Source organism: Drosophila montana, unplaced genomic scaffold, assembly GCF_035044405.1.
Source record: "Drosophila montana isolate Dmon_TW-CO22-7 unplaced genomic scaffold, ASM3504440v1 contig_3829_1, whole genome shotgun sequence".
NCBI classification, from domain to species: Eukaryota; Metazoa; Arthropoda; class Insecta; order Diptera; family Drosophilidae; genus Drosophila; species Drosophila montana.
Genome location: NW_026998699.1, coordinates 294324 through 307810, shown reverse-complemented (window position 1 = coordinate 307810; position 13487 = coordinate 294324). Strand labels below are relative to the sequence as shown.

At 43.7% G+C, this 13487-nt stretch overlaps 2 protein-coding genes across 3 annotated transcripts in view; both read left to right on the top strand.

The window, feature by feature from the left end:
* Window positions 1-506: 506 nt before the first annotated feature.
* DCTN1-p150 (dynactin subunit 1) lies at window positions 507-6272 on the top strand. The gene is made up of 4 exons (XM_064695519.1): window positions 507-635; window positions 770-832; window positions 971-2335; window positions 3153-6272. Exons 3-4 carry the CDS (start codon window positions 1019-1021, stop codon window positions 5577-5579), a joined length of 3744 nt encoding a protein of 1247 aa, XP_064551589.1. The 5' UTR covers window positions 507-635; window positions 770-832; window positions 971-1018; the 3' UTR covers window positions 5580-6272.
* Window positions 6273-11021: 4749 nt separating this feature from the next.
* LOC135437567 (bicaudal D-related protein homolog) overlaps window positions 11022-13487 on the top strand; it is a 28209-nt gene continuing 25743 nt past the window's right edge. The window contains exons 1-2 of one of the 2 annotated variants that reach the window (XM_064695546.1): window positions 11022-11163; window positions 12505-13347. In XM_064695546.1, the coding sequence (XP_064551616.1) occupies window positions 12931-13347 (417 nt within the window). In that variant the 5' untranslated portion in view covers window positions 11022-11163; window positions 12505-12930. The remainder of the gene's footprint in view (window positions 11164-12504; window positions 13348-13487) is intronic. The other variant, XM_064695548.1, reaches the window with a different exon arrangement.

Below are 13487 nucleotides of genomic sequence, written 5' to 3'. Positions count from 1 at the left end.
TTGTTAAATCTATTGTAAGGCTCCTATCGTCTAAAAGATCGGGATGTTTACGATTATGTAGTCCTCTTGATTCCATGCCAAATTGCATATATAAATGTAGTTTATTTTATAATAGTCTTGCCAAAATTAATTGAAAAGACTCATGTAAATAGTTTATATAACCACTGTGAAGTTTATTGTTGCGATATTTCACTATACGGTTTTTACGATATATCGTGAAGCGGGACATCATCGGCAAGTGATATAAGTGCATATTTAGTTGATCGGTATCGTCGCAAATTGCGAAACTTTTCGATTATGTAGTCCTCATGTTTACATTGCAGATAGCATATATAAATGTAGTTTATTTCATAAAAGTCTTGCCGAAATTAATTGAAAACACTCACGTAAATAGTATATATAACCATCGTGAAAATCCGTGTTGCGATATTTCACTATACGATATTTTACGATGTATCGTTAAGCGGCGACGTTATCGGCATGTTCGATAAGTGCACATTTGATGATCGGTATCGTCGCAAATCACACCGCTACTTCACAGCTGTTCAGGTCTGGATTTTTGCAAATTTCGAATTTTTCACAAGAATTTTATTGCAAATAGCACAAAGCATAAACATTTGTTTTGAAAGTAAGTGGTAAGTATTGCAAAAAGTAAAACACGGGTGCACTGCAAGGGGCTGTGAAGCAATGCGCAAGTTACTTGTGCAAGTGTTGGTGACTAATGATGTCAACACTTTTTGATTTCTCTCTTTTTTTTTTTTGCCATCAGTTCGCTGGCATTTGCCATATTTAAAAGCTGGACGTGACTATAGCAGGTGCATCAAGAAAAAAGGTAAGTACTGCATTTGCGCCTGTAATATATATTTCGATTCGGTTCTAATTCGTTCTTTTTGCATACAAACACAACACTCAAAAACACACTCACACAAACACACATGAACACAAACCACGCACCGTCATCTAACGCCAGTTTTATAACGCACACACGCACAAACTGGCCAAGTGAAACGGCATCAACATGTCGGAAAAAAACATAAAGGTGGGCGCCCGAGTCGAACTGACCGGCAAGGAGCTGTTCGGCACGATCGCCTACGTTGGCATGACCAGCTTTGCCGTTGGCAAGTGGGTGGGCGTGGTGCTGGATGAGCCGAAGGGCAAGAATAGCGGCTCGATTAAGGGTCAGCAATATTTTCAGTGCGACGAGAATTGCGGCATGTTTGTGAGGCCCACGCAGCTGCGTGTGATAACACCTGCTCCCGAGACAAGCGGCAGCGGTGGCTCAGGCAATGCCACACCCACACTACAACCCACAAAGGCACGGCTTAGCGGGTCACGCACCTCACTCTCATCCAGTCGCCAATCATTGCTTGGTTCACGCACACAGTTAACCACCTCGTTGAGCGAGCGAACTGCATCTAGCAGCAGCCTAGCTGCACGCAAATCCCTGGCGCCGCAGAGCAGCAAGGATAAGGATGCCTCCAGCACGGGATCATTGTCTGGTGAAGCTGGCGCAGCTGCAGCTGCATCAGCAGCAGGAACCAAGCGCGCCTCATTTGTGGAGACAGGCTTTTTAGAGATACTGAAGCCACAGTTTACACCGTCGCAACCGATGCGTTCGCCTTCGTTTACAGCGCCACCAAATACGACAGAAGACAAAGTCGCCTTATTGGAGGCGCAAAAGACGAGTGCTGAGCTGCAGGCACAACTGGCGGATGTTACAGAAAAATTGGAGACGCTTAAACAGCGTCGCAGTGAGGACAAAGAGCGTCTTCGTGAATTCGATAAAATGAAAATCCAATTCGAGCAGCTGCAAGAGTTTCGCACCAAGATCATGGCATCCCAGGCCTCGCTGCAAAAGGAGCTGCAACGCGCCAAGCAGGAGGCAAAGGATGCCATCGAAGCCAAGGAGCGGCATGCACAGGAAATGGCTGAGCTCTCCGATAATGTGGAAATGATTACACTCGATAAGGAAATGGCCGAAGAAAAGGCCGACACGCTGCAACTGGAATTGGAGTCGAGCAAGGAGCGCATTGAGGAGCTCCAAGTGGATTTGGATCTGCTGCGTTCCGAAATGCAAAACAAAGCCGAGTCCAAGATAGCCACCGCCGACGGCGGCATGTCCACCTACGAATTTAAACAACTTGAACAGCAAAACATACGCCTCAAGGATACGCTGGTTCGTCTGCGTGATCTAACTGCCCACGACAAACACGACATACAAAAGCTCACCAAGGAGCTGGAAATGAAACGCTCCGAGGTCGCCGAACTGGAGCGCACCAAGGAGAAGCTTAGCTCGAAGATCGATGAGCTGGAGGCCACAGTCGCCGACTTGCAGGTGAGCATTATGCAAATTGTTGCTACTATCAGGCCTGTTTTCCATGTATTAACAATACGCAGAGCTAATATTTTATGCACTTTTTGTTCTTTCACCAAAAACCGAATTAAAAGTTATGTGAAACTTCGCAAGAAAATATATTTTTATATTTGTTTTCGTTCTTAAAGCAATAGCAATGATAATTTGTAAATACTTCTTAATTTTGATAGAAAACAAATATGAAAAGATGTCTAAATTTTAACGCCAATAATTAAAAGCAAAAAACAATTACAATTTTTAATATGTATTTAATTTTAAATTCTGATAGCTTTGAAAAGAAGGGAAACAGGCCTGAATATATGTATTTACTGTATGTTTGTAACTTAATTCAAGCCACGCTCATATCCAAGCTTTAAGCAGAGCTTTAAAACTTATAAATAAGTTTGCGCTCTCTCTCTCTCTCTCTCTCTCTCTGCTTCGCTCTCCCGCTCTCTTTTCTTGCCACACGCACAATTTCATGGCCTTCTTTTGCTTTGCCGTAGTTGAAATTTTCTTTGCATTTTCACAATATTTTTGCCACATAAAAAAAACAAATTACAAATTTCTAAATAAATGTGAAATTTTTCATTTAATTTCTTTGCCGGCCTACATAAAAATAATATATGAAATGGTTTGCAGGAGGTAAATTTAAATTATTCAAGTTTATGTTCATTTTCATGTTTCATTTTCCCCCTCAAGTTTTTCCAACATATTTCATTTACGCTAAGCATTTGTCCCACTACAAAAACAAAGACTCAATTTCACAAACACAAAAAAAAATGTTATTGCAATCCTCAAGGAACAAGTGGATGCAGCACTGGGCGCCGAGGAGATGGTGGAGCAGCTGGCCGAAAAGAAAATGGAGCTGGAGGACAAAGTCAAGCTGCTGGAGGAGGAAATCGCACAGCTTGAGGCACTGGAGGAGGTGCACGAACAGCTGGTGGAGAGCAATCACGAACTGGAGTTGGATTTGCGAGAGGAACTGGATCTGGCCAATGCCGCCAAGAAAGAGGTGTTGCGCGAACGCGATGCAGCTATTGAGACCATCTACGATCGCGACCAGACCATCACCAAGTTCCGTGAGCTCGTCCAAAAGCTGAACGAGCAGCTAATTGAACTGCGCGATCGCAGCTCGAGCAGCGACCAAAAGTCCCTGCAGGATCCCAGCCTTAAATTGGCCACGGAGACCATCGACTACAAGCAAATGTTTGCCGAGTCCAAGGCCTACACGCGCGCCATTGATGTTCAGCTGCGCCAGATTGAGCTGAGCCAGGCCAACGAACATGTCCAGATGCTAACTGCCTTTATGCCCGAATCGTTTATGAATCGTGGCGGCGACCATGACTCCATACTGGTCATACTGCTCATTTCGCGCATTGTCTTCAAGTGTGGCATTGTGGTGTCCCAGACGCGGGAACGTTTCCCGGCCGTGGAGGCGGTTACTCGTGAGGCAGTCACCCAGGGTCATGCGGTGCAGCAATATACCTTCAAATGCCGCCTGATGCACTACATCCATAATCTGCAGTGTGCGCTGCATCAAATCCTGTACGGCTTGAATAGCTGCCAGCCGGATACGCTGCTGCGCGCGGGCAGCTCATTGCCGGAAATGGTGGCCCAGGAGAAAATAGTCGATGGCATTATTGAGCTGCTCAAGTCGAATCAGCTGGACGAGAACAGCACCACGGACAACATTGAGAAGTGTGTGGCCTTTTTCAATGCCATGAACTCGGTACTGTTGGCGGGCGAGCAACTCCTGAACGAGACCCAAATGATACGCGATTGCGTCGCCTCGCTGGGCGCTGCCTGTGAATCCATACTGAATGATACTGCCATTGCCAAGGTGATTATCCAGGAGGCGGGCGCCACCAGCGATTCGATGCTGCTCATACAGTTCCTCAACGAGCACATGGAGAGCATTAAGCAGCAGGTGAAGCTGATCAAGCGTCGTCTACCCAACGATCAGCATGTGATCAAGTGCGGTCTGTCGCCGCACAAAATGGATGCCATGCGCGCCCTGGCCCAGAATATCAGTCGTATCATGTCCGCCATGCATTTGGCCACCAAGCAAGCGCTGGCTGCCATTGTGGCCAACATTGAGAGCGACAATGCAGCGGAGCACACGCTGCCCCAGGACAAGTACTGGTCCCTGCTGTCGTCCGCCTGTGAGCGCATCTACGAACAGGATGATCGCGGTCCGACGCAAAACTTTAAGGCGCTGCTGGGCCAGGCCAACACGGATCTGCAGCACATTGCACAACATCTGCTGGACAAAGAGTATGAGATTATGTCCACCGCTGGCGCAGCTCCACGCGCGCAGACGCTCAATGCGCCCATCAATCAGCGGGCGCAGCTGATCAAGAAGCAGTTGGAGCAAAAGAATGTGCTGGCTGCTACGCTGGAGAATCGCGAGGCGGACATTAAACAGCTCAAGCTGGCGGCCAAGATGAAGCTGAACGAGCTGAGCGAAATGCAAATTCGCAAAGATCTCGCCGAGAAGAAGCTGAGCGTGCTGCAGGACGAATACGAGCATGCTGTGGGCAAATGGAAGCTACAGTACGAGGAGACGCGCAAGAAGCTGCTGCAAAAGGAGAAGGAATTCGAGGAGACCATGGATCATCTGCAGAGCGACATCGATGCGCTCGAGAGCGAGAAGAGCGATCTGCGCGACAAGCTGAAGCTGAACACCAGCGCCGGCAAGAGTCAAACATCCGATTCGCACTCCTCTCTGCACAATCTGTCCGCCACGGGCACGAGCAGTGCCAATGTCAGCTATACGGCACCCGCCGGCACCGCCCCAATGGTGGCTGAGGAGCTGCAGCTGCTCAAGTGTGCCTTCAACAATGAGCGCAACGAGCGAATGCGCCTGCAGGCTCAGGATATGCGTGCCAAGCTGAAACAAATGGAGCCGATCTATGTGCCACAGCCGCAGGATCAGCGTATCTGCGCACTCGAGTCCCAGCTGACTAAAATGAAGCATGCCTGGGTGCTGTCCCTGTTGCAGGTGCAGGCCAAGGGCAGCGGCGGCACATCCACGCCCAATCTCAATACTGTGGCACTGCAGCGTCGCAATCAGCCGTTGCCGCAAAAGGCGGAGATATGCACGCGCGCCTCGCAACTCGCCTCGGACATATTGACGGAGTATCTGCAGCGGAAACCGCATCGTGCGGCAACTGGAGAATTTGCCGCCTTTCCCACCGTTGATGTGAAGCGTGTGCTACAGATTTAAGTGGGTTCGACTTGCGGGCGGGGCAATATACCTAGGCTAGGTTTCTAATTGTATAGCTAGCACAAAGGTTTTACCAAGCGAATGCCAAGGAATGGAGCATGAACTTCATGCAAGAGCTCGACTCTTGCCCAAAGTTCACGAACCAGTTCCGCTTGGTCTTTCGCGTTGGCTGGCAATCCGTTTCTGGAATAATAATACACGCACGCTTACGCAGAAACAGCTTTTTAACGCATTCTTGAGCTAACACTAACATCCACTAATTTTCCGTGTATCCTTCCCCCCCCAGTATCTGCCTTATATGGTGGCCGCTGCATTGTTGCTGATAATTGTATTTGTATTTTGGCTGCGTTTTCCCAACGATGTTCGATTTGTGTGGAACATGCAACGGCCCTTTAGTTGGCTTTGAAGAGTGCATTAATTGTTATAAATATTTAATTTATGTTTGTATCATAATCGATGTAATGAAACTATGTAACTGTGTATCTCTAACAAGGCCTGTAATGAAATCAACTCATGCGAACATTTTTATATAACATGTATTATCTAACTATGGAGCGAGAACTATGTGAATAAAAGACAATTCAAAAAACATCTGAGTATGTAACTAAAAAAAAAACAAATAGAATTTGCATATGAAAATTTAATATATTTATTAAAATAAAGGAGTATATTTTCCAGATGTTGCCTAACAAATATCGACTGCGTTTTATTTAAATAAATTTAAGTAAAAATTGAGGTCAATATTATTTATATTATATTACTAAATTCTGCTGAGTTTTCAATATCAGCGCTTTAAAGCGGGGCTTAAAATCTAAAATAATTAATTTGGTGGTTCGGTTCACTGCTTGAACCAACTCTTTGCCTTTAGGTTCGGTAAATGAACCGTTCTTTACATTCATAAACCAAGGCCTGGATTCTAATAAGAGATGCAAGAAGCTTTTTACGTTCCACTTGCCATCCACATTTTTCAATTGACGCTCTTAAGTTCCATCAACAGGTCGCAATTCGCGAGAGACAGAGGGAGAGAGAGCGCGCGCACATTTTCTCTTTGCCAGCTGCTCTCTGTGTAACTTATTTTGTTGCCATCTCTGTCTAGCCCAGCAAAAGCAACAAAGGCAGCCGCTCAATGCCGCTTGGTTACAGCAACAAAACCCAGCATAATAATGACAGCAACAACAAAAACAACAGCTGCAATAGCCGCAGAAACTATTACACTAGCCGACCATAAACCATGATGGTCACAAAATAGAAGAGCCCCTCTCCCCCCCTCGTACAGTGCTCCGCTCCACACGTCGCAAGCGCGCGCAATGTGAATTAAAAACAATTTTCCCTTCGGCGGTTGGCGTCTTCTTCACATTGCCCCAAGCCTGGCCAAAGGCCGTGTCTTCCAGCCGACCTTATTCTTACCCCCGGGCATTGACTGCATTTGCATTCGTATTTGTGTACCCTCGAATAGGAATAGATCTGATATATATTTATCTATGGAAGCTAGTCTCTTATTCTTTACAGGTATTGTCATAAAAGTTTGCATAGATCCGTTTTTCTGTTGCAGACACTACATACATATGTCGGAATCGGATCACTATATTATATTGGAATGATCGATCGAAAGTTAAGTTCTAGAATCAAAAACATATTTTATCTGCAGATATTTTGCCATTTATTAGTTTAGGAGCAACCTTTGTTATATCATATTGCTCTATGCGAAAAATCGGTAAAAAAAAAAAAAAAAGGATCGTAAGCAAGCTTCAATATTTTCCTAATATATCTAGAAGGGTATTAAATCTTCGGCGTGCCGAACCTTGCCGTTCTTTCTGGTTTTTGTTTTCCCTCTCTTCAATTGAGCCGCTTGCGGAAGTTGTTGGCCCAACTCCGTTCCGATGCAATCCAGATCATGGACTCGAGCATGTGGATTATGCGTTGGGTTCTGTTCAGCTTTTCGCTCTGGCCAACTTTTATGGAGCGGCTTTCATGTGTGTCGGTCCGCCTGGAACTGGGCTCGCCCAAGTGGATTCTCACGCCCAGTTTTGACCTTTTTACGGTATTTTGGCTGTGTGGTAACATGCTGCCCAAAATAGCCCGGTTTCTGGGCTACGAGCGAGACAACCTGTTGAATATGTTGAAATTGAAATAAATCTGTATCTGTATCTGTGACTTGTTGCTGAACACGATTCGCCTCGGCTGACTGAGATCCTTAACTGTCACTGACACACATATCGAATAACCAACACACTGACCGAGCCAAGTTCTCTTGTCATTGGCTTACGAATCGCGATTGCATTGCGAAAATATGAAAACCCAAACAAAACGCGATACATAACAAAAAAACAAAAAACAAAAAAATACTTCGCTCATAAAGCAAAGCTTGTAATGCCCCCGAAGAGCTGTTGACTCATGCCAAATGCTAAAAACAACATAATTATGGTATTATAAGGCATGTCAGAACAGATGCGTCGGCAATGCCAGACGAGGTATATACCCTATAAACACTTTTATGTGCTTTTAAAGAAGCCTAAGTACTTAATCAATTCAACGAGCAATCTTTAAAGTTAAGACATTAACTGTCAAGAGATTACGTTATTTCATGTGTTTTTCACTAGATCAAGTTTTTTTACCGTAGTAAATCACTAATGCAGTTCTTCAGGCAGCTTCATAGTTCAGGGAAGTCCAATTGATACGAATTCAAAAAGACAAAAAATTTCAAAATCAGACAATATTTACCCGAGATACTCCAAAATGTTGGCTCAAAATTACGATGCCAATCGATAGTACTGATCCTGACAAGTCCAAAATGGTTTAAAATTTCAAAATCTGATATTATTTGGCCGAGATATTCAAAAAAAAATGAACAAAAAAGGTTGACTTTACAAACGAATCGTTTTATGGTCAACCACTTTTAGGGATCCTTACGATTTCAAAAAGGCATAATATTTCAAAATCGGACAATATTTACCGGAGATATTAAAAAAAAATCATCAATAAAGTTTTGATTTTCGAATATACCTCGATTTTGAGAAAAAACGCGATGTAACCCCTTGCTTTTTTCTCCATTTTTCGGAGTAGTCTTAGCTTCCATTTATTTTTAAATTAGACTTATTTTTGAATTGTTTTCTCACTTTGAGAGTAGTCTTCAGATTTAAAACTTATGTGTTTGACCCATTTGGACAAAACTTTTACAGACTTATAGATTGGGTAACTTTCAGCGAATTCTTGACTTCCGAATTGATTAAATTAAACCTCTATAATATATTTTCCATCGATCAGAGCAGTCTTGACTTCCAAGTTTATGAGCTATACTCTTTTAGACAATTCTTGAATAGACCTCAATGGAATTATTTATTGATTCGATGAGAGTGTTTGTGAATTCCTATGCCAGTCATAAAGGAAGGTATCTTTTCCGTTATTAAGGGGAGTCTTAATTTTCAAGTTCCTAGAGCATACCACATGGCCCCTCAATGTACAGGGTATCATGAAGAAAAAATTAAACACAAATGTAGAAAACCGAAACCAGTTTGGGCGCCACCCGAAGTGAGAGAGGGGCGGGGAGCTGCAATGGTCTTCTGAGTGACCGCAACAAGATCGAGAGTGCAAGAGCTGTAAAGCAGCTCAAGAACATGCCACGTTACAAGTGACTGAAGATCGGAGCAAGCTCCAAGCAGATGCCCCACAAATGTTGGCCACCGGCCACTGGAAAGGAAGAGGGCTGCCCCAAAGCCGGTTTCAGCTTGAGGAACAGCAAGACATTAACTTCAGACGAAGACAACGGAAGCGCAAAGGTTTCACTCTTTAAAGACAAAAAAATTACAACAACAATATTCTGTTGGTTCGGTTAGTTACGCCTGGTTAATTACATAGCTGCAACTAGATGGTCAAAAGCTCAATTTGGTAAACGACCAAACAGTAGCCATCAACAATCAACAGACGCCCCAAACATAAACAAAAGGCCACGCAATCGCCGGGCACACCATGGCATAGCTAATGGCTTGAGGAGATGGCTGTCCGAGCTGGGGCTCCGGTCTCCGGGTCGGCCAGAACAATGGACCAGGCGCCGCAACAGTCGAGCTTGAGGCGTCTTCACTTGACTGTCAGACGGGCAGCCGGGCAGCCGGGCAGCAGGCCACTCGAGGCGTTCATTGTGCTCATGTTTGTTGTTGGTTCTTGGGATTCAGTTTAAGTAGCACGCACTAGACCCAATGTCTATGTCTGTGCTCCATTGTTATTGCCGCTCTTATGTGGCCTATTGTTGTTGTTCTTGCTTTGCTTTGCTTTGGTCTGGTCTGGTCTGGTCGGGCGTCGTATGTAAATTTGATTTTCATTGAAATATTCGCAGCGCTGACGCCGCTGTCGTTTCGCTTGGGCTTGCAAGTCCAGCTCTGCCCACCCCCCCCCCCCCCCTGCATGCGCTTTTCCCTCTCTGCCTACCCAAACCGTGCGCCTCTGTATTCAATGTAGTTCACTTGAACGCTTTCGTAAGCAAGCCACAAAAGGGTTAACAGAGAACTCGAAAGCGAGCGAGAGTGAGAGAGAGAGAGAGCACAGCAGCAGCGAGCGCGGGAGAGCGCAATTTAACAGATGGCACTTAAGAGAGATGTTGCTTAAAAACTGGTTAACGTTGAGTTTGTATTGTGCTATGTAGGATTGTCAAACTGTTTACATATTTAAGGCATTTGAAAGGAATAAAAGTGGGTTTTGTACAGATGTAAGCATCACAATATAACATCAACATGTTAACATACATTTTAGCTGACTTGTATACTAAAATGGATCGCAATATAGTTGGTACTCTACTCCGAAACTCTTCATAAATTACAGCAAACAAGTGAGAAGTAAGCTAAGCAGTAAGAATGTTTCATAGTCTCTTTATAGTCCAATAACAGCCTTCTTCTTGCAGAATTTACTTGTATAGCGCAGCTAATTCTAGCTTTGACACTGTGGAAGATATACATTTTTCCCCATTTACCAGGTAGCCTTATGGTTTTCTGGTTTCAAATACGTACTCCAAGTTTCGGGTATCTAACATAATGCGAAAAATCCAATATACTCTTTTCGCTTTGCAAACGAGTATAAAAACTTTATTCAAAAATTTGTCAACTCGTTTATCAATTTTGATATTTGTGGGCTTATTAAAACACTGCAATTGCATTTTTAATCTTATCTATTAGCTATACATTCATATCTAAGCAACCTTGGAGATATGGTTTTATCTATTCACCCTACTGGCATACGACTACATTTCGTCAATACTTGGCAACCCTGATAGCTACTCTTAAGCACGCGTACTTCTCTTTAAACTCGTATTCTCTCTTTTGCTCTTTGGGCTTTTGTTGAGTTGTTGTTGCCAAGCTACCAAGTTGGCTTGGTTACTCATTTGTTTTGCCAATTTTCGTAGCGTTGTGGCCAGTTTCAGTTAGTACCGAACACTCGCGCCATTCAGACGTTGTCCGATTCCACAGCGGAGAGCCAAAAATAAAAGATTCAAAAACCCAAAGCGAACTCCAAACATTGCGTTTCTCGGCATTGGCATCGGCATCGGAATCGGAAGTTCTTTTTGGCTTGCGTCGTCGTCGTTGTCGTCGTGACCGAGGTTTCTGTTAGCTATAATATACCCAAATACATAAATACATCCATAGTTAGTTTGCTTGTTGTTGAAAGTGGAAAGTATCTCATAGATACCATCCGAGTCGAGAGCTAAATGCATGCGAAGCGCGCGTTTATTTTTGCTGTTTTGTCAATAATAACTGAGAACCAGACGAATATATCTAACTACTCTGCGATTTGTGACACATTTAAAGGAAGTGCTCGACTAAAGCCAATCGCAACAAAAACAACAATAACAATATAATATATAAGCAGCACCTGTGTGTAAGTGTGTGTGAGTGTGTGTGTGTGTTGCTAACCAACAACGAAACAAATTAAATGTTGGCCAAAAACGAACGCGTTAACGCTCATTTTATATATATTGGCCAAAGCAACAATAACAACAACAGCAGCTGCTGCCACCAAATGCAGCAAAGCGTGAAGTGCTTGCCAAATGAATTTTCTATATAATAAACACGCTAAAGAAGTATACAAAATAAATTAGAAATTTGTATGTTAAGCTAGCACAAATAAAACTCAATCCGAATTTGGCGCGTCCAAACTCGGTTTCTGGGCAATCAGTTGGGGACGTTGAAAGCCAACAGGTCGATGTCAGCCCCATTGACGCAAAACTTAGTGCTAAATGTAACTCTCAAATGCGATACATTTTATATTGATATGCCGCAAACTGTCTTACATTCATTACTGCTGCTCTGTGTGTGCATGTGTATGTGTGTGTGTAAACAGACTATGAAAGCGCACTTAATTGCTAAACTAAACTAAACTAAAGCGCAAATTTCTCTGCCTTTTATCAGCCCACATAACTCATATAACACAAGTATTTAACACATTTTGTCACGTAAATACTAGAAAATTGTTTAAGCTAAGCTGTTTTGTTAAGGAACAGTTCGCTCGCCGATTGGATTGCATTTAAATAGATCTCAAAACGGAAAAGGGCAATTTCTTTGTATTCAGACAAAATTCTTAACCCAACCTTAACACAATCGCATGCAGCTTAACTAACTGTTCATTTAACATCAACTTAACTTAACGAAAATAGTTATATGTCATCACCATATGTACATATTCACCCCGCCCCCCCTCCCCCTACCCGATAACCCTTTGCTGTAACCAAAAACGTGCTTGTAAATGTGCAACGTGACCGGCGCTCCTTTTGGTTTAGCTTAGCTCAGTTTACGTGCTGCTCGCTTTTTGGGGCGAGAGCAGCTCTTGTATTATATTTCCATGTACATAAAGCCGCCTTGCTGCCAATTTGGCTTTAATTCTCAATACTGCTACTATTTACTTACCAACTCACCAACTTACCTACTGCTTACCAAAACAACAGTTAAATCGCCGTGCGGGTGTCTGGCCTCTCATACAAACAACGCATGCTGAGCTGCTCTTGGGCAGCGGACATCTATGGAAACATCATGTGGCTTGGGCCTGTCATTCCCAAGGCACGACTACAACATAATCAGCGATCACAACAAGAACAGGAAGAAGAACAACAACAACAACAAGAGCGACTACAACGCGTTGTCTTGTATCTGAAAACCTAACCAAAAATAAAACAATAATATTAATAATCGCCGCTAACAAAATAAATCGCTAATCGCCTGGCTACTCGATTGCCCGCTCGATCGCCTTCATCATTTTTAACAAGCAATATTATAAATATATGTATATCGCATTTTTGTGTTATGTTTGTGTGTGTTTTGTTTGTTGTTCGTAATACCACCCAACCACCAACACCTGCCTGCCGCTAACGATCATGCATAGACCAAAGCTAGCAAATCCTATAACTGCTGCCGGTATTGCCTCATCCATATCAAACAACAACAACAGCAACCACAACAACAAATCAAAACGCGCACGTCAATTCAGCCAGCCAGTTACGGCCGTAGTAACAGCAGCAGCTAAAGAGTCTGCAGTCGATTCGTCGTCATTGCCACTCTACGAAAAACATTCGCACTCCGCACTAATTGACGCTTCAATTGATTTAGAACATTACATCAGCGCCATGGAGGCACGGCGCAACGACAATGAGCCGGATGTGTGGGCTCAATTGCAGCAAAAGGAATCGGATATATTATTAGCCGCTGAGCTGGGCAAAGCGTTGCTGGAAAAGAATGAGGAGCTGGTCAAACAGCAGGAGAAGCTAATTGAGGATTATTCGGGTAAAATTGAGGTAAGTGGCAACTATCTTCATAAATCTCATACTTAGTTGGCAACGCTGATCGATTATTCGTTGTTATCGATAGGAATGTGAAGTGCTTACACTGACAGCTAAGCTGGCTGTCAACGCTGATCAGGCAGGCTGACTCAGCT

What these genes read in the sequence shown, in the direction of transcription:
- DCTN1-p150 (XM_064695519.1), top strand. Translation starts at nt 1,019, where the DNA reads ATGTCGGAAAAAAACATAAAGGTGGGCGCCCGAGTCGAACTGACCGGC. An exon ending in CCACAGTCGCCGACTTGCAG is followed by an intron (nt 2,336 to 3,152) that starts GTGAGCATTATG and finishes GCAATCCTCAAG; the next exon opens with GAACAAGTGGATGCAGCACT.